This window comes from Nerophis lumbriciformis, linkage group LG27 (assembly GCF_033978685.3).
Source record: "Nerophis lumbriciformis linkage group LG27, RoL_Nlum_v2.1, whole genome shotgun sequence".
NCBI lineage: Eukaryota > Metazoa > Chordata > Actinopteri > Syngnathiformes > Syngnathidae > Nerophis > Nerophis lumbriciformis.
In genome coordinates, this window is record NC_084574.2 from 34,532,034 (window position 1) to 34,551,501 (window position 19,468).

Here is a 19,468-nt window from a genome sequence, read left to right on the forward strand (position 1 = left end):
TGGTATAGAAGATCAAACAATAACGACTCCACACGCTATATACTCCTGTACAGTAAGTGGCGGTATGCACCTTCTGAGTTAGGGCTGCAACCCACCAGTAAACTAGAAGAAGAAGAAGAAAGGAGCTTTGTTTTGAAAAGGCGAGCCGAGTCTTAGATGCTGACAACGGGATGGATAACCAGACAAACCTCGCTGTTTCTTCTCGAACGGAGAAAAAAGCTTTAGAAAAAGCGAAGATACTCCAACGAGAAAGTGACAGGGAAGTCTTTCTACTGGTAAGCTAACAGACAAGAGCTAGCTAAGAGAAGGAGAGTGTAGCCACATGTGATGTGTTGTAGCTTCATGCTAGCTGTGTGTTGTGTCTGCAGGTGGGTCGCATTCTGAAGAAAACGGAGGCTGAAAGATCGGAGGAGGAAGCTTCTGTTCTTCTTTTGCACAGAAACCTTGTAGACGAACTTATTAAAAGACAAACGCGCAGAAATGAACTCAAGAGAAAACAAGAGGAGGTCAGTCAATACCAACCTTTTTAACTCATCTCTTTCTAACCTCCATGTCGAGAAACGTTGTGTGTACATATGTAAGAACAACAACAATGTTGTGTTTACATATGTAAGAACAACAACAATGTTGTGTTTACATATGTAAGGACAACAACAATGTTGCGTTTACATATGTAAGACAGCAACAATGTTGTGTTTACATATGTTAGGACAACAACAACGTTGTGTTTACATATGTAAGGACAACAACAATGTTGTGTTTACATATGTAAGGACAACAACAATGTTGTGTTTACATATGTAAGGACAACAACAATGTTGTGTTTACATATGTAAGGACAACAACAATGTTGTGTTTACATATGTAAGGACAACAACAATGTTGTGTTTACATATGTAAGGACAACAACAATGTTGTGTTTACATATGTAAGGACAACAACAATGTTGTGTTTACATATGTAAGGACAACAACAATGTTGTGTTTACATATGTTAGGACAACAACAATGTTGTGTTTACATATGTAAGGACAACAACAATGTTGTGTTTACATATGTAAGGACAACAACAACGTTGTGTTTACATATGTAAGGACAACAACAACGTTGTGTTTACATATGTAAGGACAATAACAACGTTGTGTTTACATATGTAAGGACAACAACAACGTTGTGTTTACATATGTAAGGACAACAACAATGTTGTGTTTACATATGTAAGGACAACAACAATGTTGTGTTTACATATGTAAGGACAACAACAATGTTGTGTTTACATATGTAAGGACAACAACAATGTTGTGTTTACATATGTAAGGACAACAACAATGTTGTGTTTACATATGTAAGGACAACAACAATGTTGTGTTTACATATGTAAGGACAACAACAATGTTGTGTTTACATATGTTAGGACAACAACAATGTTGTGTTTACATATGTAAGGACAACAACAATGTTGTGTTTACATATGTAAGGACAACAACAATGTTGTGTTTACATATGTAAGGACAACAACAACGTTGTGTTTACATATGTAAGGACAACAACAACGTTGTGTTTACATATGTAAGGACAACAACAACGTTGTGTTTACATATGTAAGGACAACAACAACGTTGTGTTTACATATGTAAGGACAACAACAACGTTGTGTTTACATATGTAAGGACAATAACAACGTTGTGTTTACATATGTAAGGACAACAACAACGTTGTGTTTACATATGTAAGGACAACAACAATGTTGTGTTTACATATGTAAGGACAACAACAATGTTGTGTTTACATATGTAAGGACAACAACAATGTTGTGTTTACATATGTTAGACAACAACAATGTTGTGTTTACATATGTTAGGACAACAACAATGTTGTGTTTACATATGTTAAGACAACAATAATGTTGTGTTTACCGTACATATGTAAGGACAACAACAATGTTGTGTTTACATATGTAAGAACAACAACAATGTTGTGTTTACATATGTAAGGACAACAACAATGTTGTGTTTACATATGTTAGGACAACAACAATGTTGTGTTTACATATGTAAGGACAACAACAATGTTGTGTTTACATATGTTAGACAACAACAATGTTGTGTTTACATATGTAAGGACAATAACAACGTTGTGTTTACATATGTAAGGACAACAACAACGTTGTGTTTACATATGTAAGGACAACAACAATGTTGTGTTTACATATGTAAGGACAACAACAATGTTGTGTTTACATATGTTAGACAACAACAATGTTGTGTTTACATATGTAAGGACAATAACAACATTGTGTTTACATATGTAAGGACAACAACAACGTTGTGTTTACATATGTAAGGACAACAACAACGTTGTGTTTACATATGTAAGGACAATAACAACGTTGTGTTTACATATGTAAGGACAACAACAACGTTGTGTTTACATATGTAAGGACAACAACAATGTTGTGTTTACATATGTTAGACAACAACAATGTTGTGTTTACATATGTAAGGAGAACAACAATGTTGTGTTTACATATGTTAGGACAACAACAATGTTGTGTTTACATATGTAAGGACAACAACAATGTTGTGTTTACATATGTAAGGAGAACAACAATGTTGTGTTTACATATGTTAGGAGAACAACAATGTTGTGTTTACATATGTTAGGACAACAACAATGTTGTGTTTACATATGTAAGGACAACAACAATGTTGTGTTTACATATGTTGGACAACAACAATGTTGTGTTTACATATGTAAGGACAATAACAACGTTGTGTTTACATATGTTAGGACAACAACAACGTTGTGTTTACATATGTAAGGACAACAACAATGTTGTGTTTACATATGTAAGGAGAACAACAATGTTGTGTTTACATATGTTAGGACAACAACAATGTTGTGTTTACATATGTTAGGACAACAACAATGTTGTGTTTACATATGTAAGGACAACAACAATGTTGTGTTTACATATGTTAGGACAACAACAATGTTGTGTTTACATATGTAAGGACAACAACAATGTTGCGTTTACATATGTAAGACAGCAACAATGTTGTGTTTACATATGTTAGGACAACAACAACGTTGTGTTTACATATGTATGGACAACAACAATGTTGTGTTTACATATGTAAGGACAACAACAATGTTGTGTTTACATATGTAAGGAAAACAACAATGTTGTGTTTACATATGTTAGGACAACAACAATGTTGTGTTTACATATGTAAGGACAACAACAATGTTGTGTTTACATATGTAAGGACAACAAAAATGTTGTTTTTACATATGTAAGGACAACAACAATGTTGTGTTTACATATGTAAGGACAACAACAATGTTGTGTTTACATATGTAAGGAGAACAACAATGTTGTGTTTACATATGTTAGGACAACAACAATGTTGTGTTTACATATGTAAGGACAACAACAATGTTGTGTTTACATATGTTAGACAACAACAATGTTGTGTTTACATATGTAAGGACAATAACAACATTGTGTTTACATATGTAAGGACAACAACAATGTTGTGTTTACATATGTAAGGACAACAACAACGTTGTGTTTACATATGTAAGGACAATAACAACGTTGTGTTTACATATGTAAGGACAACAACAATGTTGTGTTTACATATGTAAGGACAACAACAATGTTGTGTTTACATATGTAAGGAGAACAACAATGTTGTGTTTACATATGTTAGGACAACAACAATGTTGTGTTTACATATGTTAGGACAACAACAATGTTGTGTTTACATATGTAAGGACAACAACAATGTTGTGTTTACATATGTAAGGACAACAACAATGTTGCGTTTACATATGTAAGACAGCAACAATGTTGTGTTTACATATGTTAGGACAACAACAATGTTGTGTTTACATATGTTAGGACAACAACAATGTTGTGTTTAAATATGTAAGGACAACAACAATGTTGTGTTTACATATGTTAGACAACAACAATGTTGTGTTTACATATGTAAGGACAACAACAATGTTGTGTTTACATATGTAAGGACAACAACAATGTTGTGTTTACATATGTAAGGACAACAACAATGTTGTGTTTACATATGTAAGGACAACAACAATGTTGTGTTTACATATGTAAGGACAACAACAATGTTGTGTTTACATATGTTAGGACAACAACAATGTTGTGTTTACATATGTAAGGACAACAACAATGTTGTGTTTACATATGTTAGACAACAACAATGTTGTGTTTACATATGTAAGGACAATAACAACGTTGTGTTTACATATGTAAGGACAACAACAACGTTGTGTTTACATATGTAAGGACAACAACAATGTTGTGTTTACATATGTAAGGACAACAACAATGTTGTGTTTACATATGTAAGGAGAACAACAATGTTGTGTTTACATATGTTAGGACAACAACAATGTTGTGTTTACATATGTTAGGACAACAACAATGTTGTGTTTACATATGTTAGGACAACAACAATGTTGTGTTTACATATGTTAGGACAACAACAATGTTGTGTTTACATATGTAAGGACAACAACAATGTTGCATTTACATATGTAAGACAGCAACAATGTTGTGTTTACATATGTTAGGACAACAACAACGTTGTGTTTACATATGTAAGGACAACAACAATGTTGTGTTTACATATGTAAGGACAACAACAATGTTGTGTTTACATATGTAAGGAGAACAACAATGTTGTGTTTACATATGTTAGCACAACAACAATGTTGTGTTTACATATGTTAGGACAACAACAATGTTGTGTTTACATATGTTAGGACAACAACAATGTTGTGTTTACATATGTAAGGACAACAACAATGTTGCGTTTACATATGTAAGACAGCAACAATGTTGTGTTTACATATGTTAGGACAACAACAATGTTGTGTTTACATATGTTAGGACAACAACAATGTTGTGTTTAAATATGTAAGGACAACAACAATGTTGTGTTTACATATGTAAGGACAACAACAATGTTGTGTTTACATATGTTAGGACAACAATAATGTTGTGTTTACATATGTTAGGACAACAACAATGTTGTGTTTACATATGTTAGGAAAACAACAATGTTGTGTTTACATATGTAAGGACAACAACAATGTTGTGTTTACATATGTTAGGAAAACAACAATGTTGTGTTTACATATGTAAGGACAACAACAATGTTGTGTTTACATATGTTAGGAAAACAACAATGTTGTGTTTACATATGTAAGGACAACAACAATGTTGTGTTTACATATGTTAGGACAACAATAATGTTGTGTTTACATATGTAAGGACAACAACAATGTTGTGTTTACATATGTTAGGAAAACAACAATGTTGTGTTTACATATGTAAGGACAACAACAATGTTGTGTTTACATATGTAAGGACAACAACAATGTTGTGTTTACATATGTTAGGACAACAATAATGTTGTGTTTACATATGTAAGGACAACAACAATGTTGTGTTTACATATGTAAGGACAACAACAATGTTGTGTTTACATATGTAAGGAGAACAACAATGTTGTGTTTACATATGTTAGGACAACAACAATGTTGTGTTTACATATGTAAGGACAACAACAATGTTGTGTTTACATATGTTAGACAACAACAATGTTGTGTTTACATATGTAAGGACAATAACAACATTGTGTTTACATATGTAAGGACAACAACAACGTTGTGTTTACATATGTAAGGACAACAACAACGTTGTGTTTACATATGTAAGGACAATAACAACGTTGTGTTTACATATGTAAGGACAACAACAACGTTGTGTTTACATATGTAAGGACAACAACAATGTTGTGTTTACATATGTAAGGACAACAACAATGTTGTGTTTACATATGTAAGAACAACAACAATGTTGTGTTTACATATGTAAGGACAACAACAATGTTGTGTTTACATATGTAAGGACAACAACAATGTTGTGTTTACATATGTAAGGACAACAACAATGTTGTGTTTACATATGTAAGGACAACAACAATGTTGTGTTTACATATGTAAAAACAACAACAATGTTGTGTTTACATATGTAAGGACAACAACAATGTTGTGTTTACATATGTAAGGACAACAACAATGTTGTGTTTACATATGTAAGGACAACAACAATGTTGTGTTTACATATGTAAGGACAACAACAATGTTGTGTTTACATATGTAAGGAGAACAACAATGTTGTGTTTACATATGTTAGACAACAACAATGTTGTGTTTACATATGTAAGGACAACAACAATGTTGTGTTTACATATGTAAGGACAACAACAATGTTGTGTTTACATATGTAAGGACAACAACAATGTTGTGTTTACATATGTTAGACAACAACAATGTTGTGTTTACATATGTAAGGACAACAACAATGTTGTGTTTACATATGTAAGGACAACAACAATGTTGTGTTTACATATGTAAGGACAACAACAATGTTGTGTTTACATATGTAAGGACAACAACAATGTTGTGTTTACATATGTAAGGACAACAACAATGTTGTATTTACATATGTTAGGACAACAACAATGTTGTGTTTACATATGTTAGACAACAACAATGTTGTGTTTACATATGTAATGACAATAACAACGTTGTGTTTACATATGTAAGGACAACAACAACGTTGTGTTTACATATGTAAGGACAACAACAATGTTGTGTTTACATATGTAAGGACAACAACAATGTTGTGTTTACATATGTAAGGAGAACAACAATGTTGTGTTTACATATGTTAGGACAACAACAATGTTGTGTTTACATATGTTAGGACAACAACAATGTTGTGTTTACATATGTTAGGACAACAACAATGTTGTGTTTACATATGTAAGGACAACAACAATGTTGCGTTTACATATGTAAGACAGCAACAATGTTGTGTTTACATATGTTAGGACAACAACAACGTTGTGTTTACATATGTAAGGACAACAACAATGTTGTGTTTACATATGTAAGGACAACAACAATGTTGTGTTTACATATGTAAGGAGAACAACAATGTTGTGTTTACATATGTTAGGACAACAACAATGTTGTGTTTACATATGTTAGGACAACAACAATGTTGTGTTTACATATGTAAGGACAACAACAATGTTGCGTTTACATATGTAAGACAGCAACAATGTTGTGTTTACATATGTTAGGACAACAACAATGTTGTGTTTACATATGTTAGGACAACAACAATGTTGTGTTTAAATATGTAAGGACAACAACAATGTTGTGTTTACATATGTAAGGACAACAACAATGTTGTGTTTACATATGTTAGGACAACAATAATGTTGTGTTTACATATGTAAGGACAACAACAATGTTGTGTTTACATATGTTAGGAAAACAACAATGTTGTGTTTACATATGTAAGGACAACAAACACGTTGTGTGTACATATGTAAGGACAACAAAAACGTTGTGTTTACATATCTAAGGACAACACACACGTGTTTACATATGTAAGGACAACAACAATATTGTGTTTACATATGCAAGGACAACAACAATGTTGTGTTTACATATGTAAGGACAACAACAATGTTGTGTTTACATATGTAAGGACAACACACACGTTGTGTTTAGATATGTAAGGATAACAACAATGTTGTGTTTAGGGCTGACTAAATTAATCGCCAACTATTTTTATAATCGATTAGTTGTTGCAGCCCTAGTTATGTTTACATATGGAAGGACAACAACATTGTTGTGTTTACATATGTAAGGACAACACACGTTGTGTTTACATATATAAGGACAACAACAACAATGTTGTGTTTACATATGTAAGGACAACAACAATGTTGTGTTTACATATGTTAGGATAACAACAATGTTGTGTTTACATATGTAAGGACAACAACAATGTTGTGTTTACATATGTTAGGATAACAACATTGTTGTGTTTACGTATGTAAGGACAACAACAATGTTGTGTTTACATATGTTAGGACAACAACAATGTTGTGTTTACATATGTTAGGACAACAACAATGTTGTGTTTACATATGTAAGGACAACAACAATGTTGTGTTTACATATGTTAGGACAACAACAATGTTGTGTTTACATTTGTTAGGACAACACACACGTTGTGTTTAGATATGTAAGGATAACAACAATGTTGTGTTTAGGGCTGCAACTAACAACTATTTTGATAATCGATTAATCTGTCGATTATTACTTCGATTAATAATCGGATAAAAGAGACAAACTACATTTCTATCCTTTCCAGTATTTTATTGGGGAAAAAAACAGCATACTGGCACCATACTTATTTTGATTATTGTTTCTCAGCTGTTTGTAAATGTTGCAGTTTATAAATAAAGGTTTATAAAAAAAAGAAGAAGAAAAAAAGAAAGAAAAAAGTAGTATGCGCATAGCATAGATCCAACAAATCGATGACTAAATTAATCGCCAACTATTTTTATAATCGATTTAATCGATTAGTTGTTGCAGCCCTAGTTATGTTTACATATGGAAGGACAACAACATTGTTGTGTTTACATATGTAAGGACAACACACACGTTGTGTTTACATATATAAGGACAACAACAACAATGTTGTGTTTACATATGTAAGGACAACAACAATGTTGTGTTTACATATGTTAGGATAACAACAATGTTGTGTTTACATATGTAAGGACAACAACAATGTTGTGTTTACATATGTTAGGACAACAACAATGTTGTGTTTACATATGTAAGGACAACAACAACAACAATGTTGTTGTGTTTACATATGTAAGGACAACAACAATTTTGTGTTTACATTTGTTAGGACAACAAACACGTTGTGTTTACATATGTAAGGACAACAACAATGTTGTTGTGTTTACATATGTAAGGACAACAACAATGTTGTGTTTACATATGTTAGGACAACAAACACGTTGTGTGTACATATGTAAGGACAACAAAAACGTTGTGTTTTACATATGTAAGGACAACAACAGTGTTGTGTTTACATATGTTAGGACAACAACAATGTTGTGTTTACATATGTAAGGACAACAACAATGTTGTTGTGTTTACATATGTAAGGACAACAACAATGTTGTGTTTACATATGTTAGGACAACAAACACGTTGTGTGTACATATGTAAGGACAACAACAACGTTGTGTTTTACATATGTAAGGAAAACAACAGTGTTGTGTTTACATATGTTAGGACAACAACAATGTTGTGTTTACATATGTAAGGACAACAACAATGTTGTGTTTACAAATGTAAGGACAACAACAATGTTGTGTTTACATATGTAAGGACAACAACAATGTTGTGTTTACATATGTAAGGACAAACACACAAGTTGTGTTTACATAAGTAAGGACAACAACAATGTTGTGTTTACATATGTAAGGACAACACCGCACCGTACCTGCTGTCAAAACTCTAAAGATCGACTGCACAGTTCCGATCTTCACAATAAAAGCGCTGCTTCATCCTGCCTGCGCTAACAAAATAAGAGTCTCAGAAAGCTGGCGTGCACAAGCTAGCAAGCTACGGAGTTTGCCGCCAATGTATTTCTTGTAAAGTGTATAAAAAGGAGTATGGAAGCTGGACAAATAAGATGCCAAAAACCAACCACTTTAATGTGGTATTGGACAGAAAGGAGGACTTTTTTTCTCCTCCATATGAAAATATGGGCGTTATCATCACTACTGTCTGATTCGAATTGGAATCAGACAGTAGTGATGATAACGCCCATATTACCTGATTCATTAGAATCAGGTAATACACCAACTTATATTCTTGTCTTCATGAAATAAATGAATCTATATGTTAAACATACTTGTATTATCATTAAACACCTTTAACTTGTTAACAAAAACGCCTCTTTCATAAATTGATAAATATCAATTATATATACGAATGAGGTAGATCCCCTGGACTTGGTCTATTGAAAAGTAGCTCGCCTGCAGAAAAAGTGTGGCCACCCCTGCTCTAGACACTTAATAAAAGAGAATAAGTCAGAAATACATGAAATGATTGTATTTGCAGGTGTTTGATGATGCAGATGAGCTGAAGAGGAAGGTGAGGCAGCTGGCGGTGGCCGTCCAACAGGCAAAACATTTGGTTGTTTACACGGGTGCTGGAATCAGTACAGTAAGCACAAAATACGCAATGTTTCCTTTAACCCAATAGTCATATGATTAATCATATATTTCCTATTTGTAATGTAGTTTACTTTGCAAATAAATCTCAAAGTGCTAATATTGTCTTCATATTTTAGGCAGCATCCATCCCTGACTACCGAGGTCCTAATGGTGTTTGGACTCAACTGCAGAAGGGTCGTGTTTTCAGGCGAGTCAGGTGTATGTAAAATCGACGTATGTTAAATCTACATCCATCGCTTAGTTTGTGTCTCTTTACAAACAGCTCTTCAGACCTGAGTAAAGCAGAACCCACGCTCACGCACATGTGTATAAAGATGCTCTATCAAGACATGCTAGTATGTTATGATGTTAATATTACATTATAATATGATATCATTGTGTGTACATGTGTAGTAATGATAATATTATGTATCCCTATGTGTTTGTAAAGGTGAAGCATGTTGTGTCACAAAACTGTGATGGTCTTCATCTACGTAGTGGTCTTCCCAGGCATGCGCTGTCTGAGCTTCATGGAAACATGTTCGTTGAGGTAACACATAGACATCTGTTAAAAGGGAACTGCACTTTTTTGGGAAATTTGTCTGTTGTTCACAATCATTATGAAACACGTGACGAGGGATGGATTTTGTTAAATGTATTCTAAATATTTAAAAAAAGTCAGCTTACAGAGGAGCCAATGTGAGCCCATAAAGTCTAATAAATAACCATTTAAAAATCGCCAACAATACTCTATTTACATTTCATGACTTGAATATTAACCAAGTATTAGTGATATTGTTATTATAAGCGCTAACGCAAACCAACTATTTATAGTGGCTCCGTGATCACTTCCGTGTCTCCCCATGCTCTCTGTTAGTTTATTGTAGATCATAAATAATGCATCTCATCTGGACAAGAGACGTCTGGGTAGGTAATCCGACAAGTTGATACACTTTGACAGCCAATTTAGGACCGAGAACTGGTGAGGACGACATGAAAAGTGCTTGTTCCCTCCCACCCCCCGACCTGTTTCTTTGTGAAGGTTATGATACATTCTTCACCTAAATGGGAATATATAAACATCCTAGCAGTCGGCATCCACATGACAGCAGACCTTATACAGTAAGTGATGTTTTAACATGTTTGCTGGTTCTCAGGAAGTCTGCAGTGAGCAGAAATCAGTCATGAAGAAAAAAAAAAGCAAATGTTGTGATGCGTTTTTGTACCCGTTACTACATTACATACAGTATATACTTCCATCATGTATATAAAACCCTAATGGAGGTGTTTTTTAGGGGCTTTATAAGCAGAATTGAATGGCTCCCATAGGCTCCATTGTAAGCAGACTTTTGAACGCATTAAAAAAAAAATTAATCCATCGTCATGTCGTTCATAATCACTGTGAATGATATGCAAAATTCCCCAAAAAGTGCAGTTTCCCTTTTAAGTCTTTGTGTGCTTGCTTGTATGCATCCTTTAAAGCTATTGATTTGACGTCTAAAGAATGAAAATGAGTCGTTGGGTTGCAAGCGTATGAGCTATAGATGCACTTCCTGTTTTCACTTGGTGGTCAAATGTTTAATTTGAACATTTAGCAATGTAGATGTGAGAGAATTTCAAAGGTTTAGTGGTGATGGATTATCTTAACAACTCTATAATAACTTTTGTATGTTACGATGGACTAGCTCAGAAACGATATAATTATTTTTTGTCTTTGTGATGTACGATTATAACATCAATGTACCAAAATCCAACATTTTAACTTATGTTAAAGAATATTCTTCTTGTTTGTCTATAATGTGTTAAATCTGAGTTGGCAGCTACAAGACAAGACGTCATACAGTGCAGCCTCAATTTACAAACCTCTCTTTTTCCGAATTTTTCCATTTATGAACCATTAGATGGAGCCAAATCTGCCTCCGTGTTCAAACCATATCTCTTTGTACAAACGCTTCATTCATTCATTCTTTTCATGTCAAGCTGGCAGCCATTTTGGGGAGGGTGGAGCCTTTCATGTCTCTACTCATTGCTTCAGCATGTGTGCCTTTACTGTATTTTTTCGTCTTTTGACAAGTTTTGTCTATTTTTCTAACTCCATATGAGTCCCAAAAAGACCAGCGTGGAAATAAGGTGGTAGTCGCTGTGGAGTTAAAAAAAAACACTGACTTTTTGCGAGGATATCAATGGCACTAGCAAGTAATATGTAATAATTGACGAAGCAGTCTTCGTACCACAGCAAGTTTTGTAATTGTGAAGAGACCTAACTTTTCTGGAAAAAGATGCCACAGCGGAGGAGAAGGCAGTAGCGGAACACAAGCCATCCTTCTCTCTCGTGTCTGCTCCAGTCAGCTTCACATTTGCAGACAACAAGATAAAGTAGATTTTACTTTTTTCATCTTTATTATTATAACAGTATGGTTGTTAAAGTTAAGGATTTTTGTGCTTTCAGATCGTTTGTGAGGGCACCAAAGAGACTTCTGTTTGTGTGCGAGTGTTGGCAGAGCAGCTGCATACAAGATGGTTCAGCTTGTCGCTGTTGTTGTTGTTTTGGCTTGTTGATAAAGAGATAGTTAATCCATCACCCCCTTGTTATGTTTGTTTGATATACAGTATTTTATAGCACTTTATCCTGTGTCAAAGTGTACAAACCTTTACTAAAACGTGGACTTTTGTCAAGGCTGGAACCCATTAGTCATGTTTACATTGTTTCTGATGGAGAAATTTGCTTTACTGTACAAACTTTTCTATTTACGAACCCAGCCTATTAGGTTTATAAATTGATGTTCCACTGTATTATATTTCACTTAATAACATTGTTCTGTCCTGCAGGTGTGTACACACTGTTCTCCAGTCAGGGAGTACGTGCGTCTGTTTGACGTGACGGAACGAACTTCACTGCACCGTCACGGCACGGGTCGCAGGTGCTCCCATTGTGGCAAGGAGCTCAGGGACACCATCGTGCACTTTGGAGAGCGAGGAACTCTGGAAACTCCTCTCAACTGGAAAGCAGCTGCAGAGGCAGCCAAGATGGCAGACGTTATCCTTTGCTTAGGATCCAGTTTGAAGGTGCTACTTATAAAACTTATACAAAGTTGTGTACTTGTACATCACAGTATGCTACCTTGGAAAGGATACGAAATGTTATCTACTAAAATACATTCTATTTTATAGTTGAATAGGTGTCACACAAAGTAGCTGTAGAAACCCACATAAGACTAACCCACATGAGCATACGTTCCATCAGGTTATTTCCCTACACTTGTGTTTGGTTTGCTTATTTCAAACTATAGCAGATTTTTTTTAAATATTAAAAATGTGCTTATTTAAAAATAATTACAATATTTAAAAAAATATTGTTAAATTTGCTTAGTCAAAGAACAGGAGAAAGAAAATCATGTTTTATGTGTTTTTACAAACAATTGGAGATAAAGAAAATGCATGTTAAATTTGCTTATTTAAACAACAGGAGATGAAAAAAAAAATCATTTTAAATGTGTTTATACTAACAATTGGAGATTTAAAAAAATGTATGTTAAATTAGCTTATTTAAAAACAATTAGAGATAAAAAAATATATAAAATTTGATTATTCAAAAACAATTACAGATAAATAAAAAAACACATGTTAAATTTGCTTATTTAAACAACAGGAGAAAAAAAAATCATGTTTAATGTGTTTTTACAAACAATGGAGATAAAAAAATGGGTGTTAAATTTGATTATTTAAAAACAATTGGAGATAAAAAAAAAATATGACATTTGCTTATTCAAAATCAATTAGAGATTTAAAAAAATGTATGTTAAAATTGGAGATAAAAAATGTTTCTTGTGCTTATTTTAAAGCAATTGGCGATTAAAAAAAGTATTTAAATAAATAGTTACACATTTTTAAAAAATCTTGTCAAATTTGCTTATTTAAACAACAAAAGATTTTTTTTTAGTTATGTTAAATGTGTTTTTACAAGCAATTGGAGATAAAAAAAATGCATGATAAATTTGCTTATTTAAAAACAATTGGAGATAAAAAAAAATATATATTAAATTTGCTTATTCAAAAACAATTAGAGATAAAAAAATGTATGTTAAAATTGCTTATTTAAAACCAAAAAATTGTATGTTGGATTTTTTTATTTTTTTGTTTTAAAGCAATTGAAGATAGAAAATGTTTGTTGTGCTTATTTTAAAACAATTGGCGGTAGAAAAGTATGTTAAATTTGCTTATTTAAAACAATTGGAGATAAAAAAAAAATGCATGTTGACTTTGCTGATTTTATTAAAACAATTGATGATTACAGAATGTATGTTAAATGTGCTTATTTAGAACAATTGAGGCCTATGACACAACTGACTTCAATTTTTTTGTGTACAGGTGTTGAAAAAGTACGCTTGTTTGTGGTGCATGAACAGACCAGCAGACAAAAGACCAAAACTGTACATCATTAACCTCCAGGTACTTGCATTTGTCATTTGATATAGTAGTCCTGTAATGAACTGATGATGCTTCTATAGCAGGGGTGTCCAAAGTGTGGTCCGGGGTCATATGCTGCCCGCAGCTGTGGTTTTGTTGGCCCGCCACATATTGTGTAAATAGAATAAATAAATAAAATCAAACAAAAACGAAACATAATGAGAAAACAACAGGAGTGTTTATACTAATAAGTAATAATCACATGCTTTGTCATCTTTAACACAAATCCAGGGTCGTCGTAAAGGGGGGAAATGTGATAACAATTCTAAGGGCCCACAGCCCGCGAGGGCCCACACACAGTCCCCTGTAACCTCTACGACAAAATGATTATACATACACTAAACTAATATATATATTCATACGAATAAACCCGTATTAAAACAAAGCCACAAGTCATACAATATTAAAATTGTAATAATTTCAATAACCCCCTTGGCCCCTTCTTAAAAAATTGTTTGGTCCATACCAATGTTCTCTCTAAGGTGCGCGCCTGCACTAATGTGCACTGCTCCCGTGTCATGCGAAATCCAACCTGAACTCGAAACAAAATAAACACCTACTATTTATTGCTTAGATTCACAATGACGTCATGTCCGGCTCATTGAATACGCGTGGTGGTCAAGTCAGCGTCTATTCTCTATGGGTGGCGCCATTGAGCTTTTTTGGAAGAGAAATGCCCTATGCTCTCCTTGTTTATGGCTCTACGAACCCTTTAAATTGCAAAAAGGATCAACGCTTCTTCAGAGTTCCTCGAGAGGTACCGGTAATCAAGAATGGCGGAAGAGTGCAAGATTTTATGAAAGACGACGACAAAAGTAGCACACACTCCAGTACAATAAGCAGAGCCGAAGAATGCTCAAGTTTGCAGTGATCACTCTGCTAAAGGTTTGTTTGATATACTTTTAACGTTTATTGTTTCTCATTTAAAGGGGAACTGCACTTTTTTGGGAATTTTACCAATTGTTCTAGTGTGTGAATGTTGTCTGTCTTCTGTGTTGGGCCTGCGATGAGTTGGCGACTTGTTCAGGGTGTACCCCGCCTTCCGCCCGAATACAGCTGAGATAGGCTCCGGCACCCCCGCGACCCCAAAAGGGACAAGCGGTAGAAAATGGATGGATGGAAGGATAGATGGATAGATTACCTTTTGACTGGGCAGAGGCTGGACTCTGGAGCCTATGTTAGCTGTCATCTGGCTGCGCTACAGTCTGGACAATGCACCAGTTCGTAAAAATTTGTAGAGCAACGGTGTGACTGTGCGTGTCTGTATCACATATATCACTGTCAGACAGTGCTCTAACAGTAATTTATAATTATTTAGTATGCAGCCCATCAGAGGCTGCATACCAAATAATTATAAATTACTTGATACATACTAAGTAACTAAATAATGACCTTTGTCAGAAGCTAATAAAGTAACAGTGTTAAAATAATCGCCTAAGTAATTTTTTGTCATAATTGTTTTTTTTGCCCAATTAAGCTGACGCTGGTCACTTATGGTAAAGTGACCTACATCCTCAAATGATCAGATCGTGTGATTTTACCCTCTTAAGGATGGCTGTATGGCCTTTATCAAGTGTGTGAAGTTTGCAGTGTTTCCTGAAAAACTTGAAATGAGTCAGACGATTATTGTAACAGGATCTTCTTCTTCGTTTGAATAAAGATGTCGATTCGAGGTGTAACCACTATACAGCTGGGCCAGCGCTTGTCCACAGCTGCCAGACTCCGATTCCTATTAAGACGGCGGTATATGGGACAGGATGTTATGATGTGGTCTGCAGTCTGCTCCTCTGCACCACACTCACATGCTGCAGATGAAGCCATACCCCATTTGCAAATAGTTGAGCGGAAGAGGCCGACGTCAGTACAAATTGCATTAAGCCTGGACCAAGCAGGCCTGGGAAAGCATATTCCCAGTGGTGATGTATTGGCCTCAGGGATGTAATCATGGTCTCTGGAAGAGTTTCCCCGCCATTCCATGTTCCATTTGTAGTCCGCCCAGTTTGCTAAACTGCTGTTTGACTGGTGAAAGTAATTTAGCAATTCCAATGCAGCAGGGACATATGATTTACCAGTAACGACTGCCAAAAAGTTTGCATATGTAGAGGACTTGGCAATTATGCATTGTGCAAAAAACTGGCAGGAGTTAGAGGAGTCTCTTAGCCAGGACATGGCGACCTTATCCACTTATCTCCAGAAATGGTGAAAGTTATTTAGCAATTCCAATGCAGCAGGGACATATGATCTGCCAGTAACGACTGCCAAAAAGTTTGCATATGTAGAGGACTTGGCAATTATGCATCGTGCAAAAAACTGGCATCGTGTCTGGCAGGGTGTCTTGATATAAGCTGCCGGTGTCCTCTAAGAGCAGGAGACAGAAGTCGGTCATGAAGAAGGTGCCCACTCTCCAGTGCTCGGTGTGCTAGAGACAGTGTGGCTCTCTTGCGACGAAGCTCAGATGGTTGAATACCTTCTAAGATGGAAAGATTGTCCGTTGGTGTGGGACGCAGGCATCCAGTCACTAAACGCAAAGCATCGTTAATCGGCTTATCTATGGAAATAGTGTGAGCACTATGACACCAAGCAGGTGTGCAGTAATCAGCGGCAAAGTGGACCAAAGCAAGGGTGGCTGTACGAAGTGTAACACCGCCAGCACCCCAGCTCGATCCAGCCAGTTGTTTGTTTTTTGTGCAGTGACTCCAGGTGTCGGCGAAACGTGAGTGCCCTGTCCAACTTAATGCCGAGATATGTTGGTTTGGCAGAAAAGGGTAGAGGACGTTCATCAACAGTGATGTCACCGTTTTGGTTACACTGAGCTTCACCTTCCATTTCTGGAGACAAGTGGATAACGTCGCCATGTCCTGGCTAAGAGACTCCTCTAACTCCTGCCAGTTTTTTGCACGATGCATAATTGCCAAGTCGTCTACATATGCAAACTTTTTGGCAGTCATTACTGGCAGATCATATGTGTAGATGTTAAATAAGGGGAGCCAGGACTGTTTGCAACCTGCTTTTTGGGCCATCACCAGTGGTAAGGGGGAAATTGCGGTTTTGGACGAGTTCCATGATCAAAGAGACCATGTGACTGTCCGGCAGTAGGCGCAAAAGCTTGCAGGTAAGGCCACGGTGTCATAGGCTGCTGTAAGATCAACGAACACAGCGCCTGCTTTATTCTTGGCCAAGAAGCTGTCCCCAATTTCTTGACTCAGGAGAGTAACTTGATCCACGGTTGATCTTCCGCGCCGAAATCCAGCTTGCTCTTGAGGGAGCAGTGGATCAATAATAGGTTCGACACGAGCATAGATCAGTCTCTGCAGGATTTTGAAAGGGATACACAAAAGAGAGATGGGTCTATAACTCTTTGGATCCTCTGGTGGCTTCATCGGCTTTGAGATGGCGACCACTAATGCTCTTCTCCAGATGTTTGGAAGCTTGAGTGTGCGCATGCAGGAAGATAGGAACTTGTTTAGCCAGGACTTTAGAACAGCTCCGGCATGGATTATCAGCTGTGGGCAGATTGAACAGGGTGACGATAATGAATAATTATGAGCATCTGACAAAGGTCAGCTTTGTTATCATGATGTGTTCAATGTGGTCATGTAAAATGCGTTATTAGTGAGAAATTTGAATTGCCTAAATACAAAAAAACATTAACAACAACTAATAATACATAATTTACATAATAATACTCTGACTTGTTAGGTGGTTAATCGTAAAATGGGAAACAAATTGGATGTTAGGGACGGCGTGGCGCAGTGGAAGAGTGGCCGTGCGCGACCCGAGGGTCCCTGGTTCAATCCCCACCTAGTACCAACCTCGTCATGTCCGTTGTGTCCTGAGCAAGACACTTCACCCTTGCTCCTGATGGGTGCTGGTAGCGCCTTGCATGGCAGCTCCCTCCATCAGTGTGTGAATGTGTGTGTGAATGGGTAAATGTGGAAGTAGTGTCAAAGCGCTTTGAGTACCTTGAAGGTAGAAAAGCGCTATACAAGTACAACCCATTTATCATTTATTTATTTATGTATTACACCGTCAAAACGCTAAAGAACAAGAACATTTAAGGTGGGAATGAATGGGGTGGAGAGGCCCACACCGATACTCTCTCAGAGGGCCCAGAATTCAGAGCAATAGCCTTGAAAAAAACTGACATAAAGTTTTGTCGTCTAGTATTCAGTGTCTATTTTCGCATGTTTTGAGGTTTTCATTATTGTTTTTTCTTGGTGGAAAAAATTTGGACACCCCTGTGCTATAGCATCAAAAATAATAATAATAATTGATAATTGTGCTTGTCGTTAAGTGGACACCAAAAGATGATCTGGCCGTGCTGAAGATTCATGCTAAGTGTGATGATGTAATGAATCTCCTAATGAAAGAACTTCATATTCACATCCCAGTTTATGTCAGGTACGTGCATAATCAAATCATACAAATATGAAATATGAGGGGGAAACATATTCTAAAAAACTCCAATGCATCACATGAGTTGTCAGTGGACTCATTCTACACCGAAGAAAACACGACATGAAATACTGCAAAATAAGACATTTTTCAAGTATTAAGTATCTTAATACTCCTTAGCATGACATACCTTAAAGGTAAAGAAGTGTTTTGTTGTGTTTTTAGGTTTGTAAATGTAAAGTTTTATATTCATTTCCAAATTAAAACTTTTCTATTCATCTTACTTCCTAATATTACATACCTTGTTTTTACACTTGTGAGGAATGATCAACTATTACTGTAAATAAATACTTTTTTTTTTTTATTTATTTATTTTATGACAGTTGACAATGATGCAGAATTACTGTATATACAGTATATGATAAAAAACATTTTTTACATTTCTGTTTCATGACAGTT

At 35.3% G+C, this 19,468-nt stretch overlaps 1 protein-coding gene across 2 annotated transcripts in view; it reads left to right on the forward strand.

Moving 5' to 3' along the window:
- The window catches only part of sirt7 (sirtuin 7), a 26,454-nt gene continuing 6,986 nt past the window's right edge, over positions 1 to 19,468 (forward strand). The window contains exons 1-9 of one of the 2 annotated variants that reach the window (XM_061988091.2): positions 1 to 275; positions 369 to 506; positions 10,053 to 10,157; positions 10,285 to 10,355; positions 10,431 to 10,503; positions 10,599 to 10,697; positions 12,977 to 13,213; positions 14,516 to 14,596; positions 18,909 to 19,015. In XM_061988091.2, coding sequence (XP_061844075.1) covers positions 171 to 275; positions 369 to 506; positions 10,053 to 10,157; positions 10,285 to 10,355; positions 10,431 to 10,503; positions 10,599 to 10,697; positions 12,977 to 13,213; positions 14,516 to 14,596; positions 18,909 to 19,015 — 1,016 coding nt within the window. In that variant the 5' untranslated portion in view covers positions 1 to 170. The remainder of the gene's footprint in view (positions 276 to 368; positions 507 to 10,052; positions 10,158 to 10,284; positions 10,356 to 10,430; positions 10,504 to 10,598; positions 10,698 to 12,976; positions 13,214 to 14,515; positions 14,597 to 18,908; positions 19,016 to 19,468) is intronic. The other variant, XM_061988092.2, reaches the window with a different exon arrangement.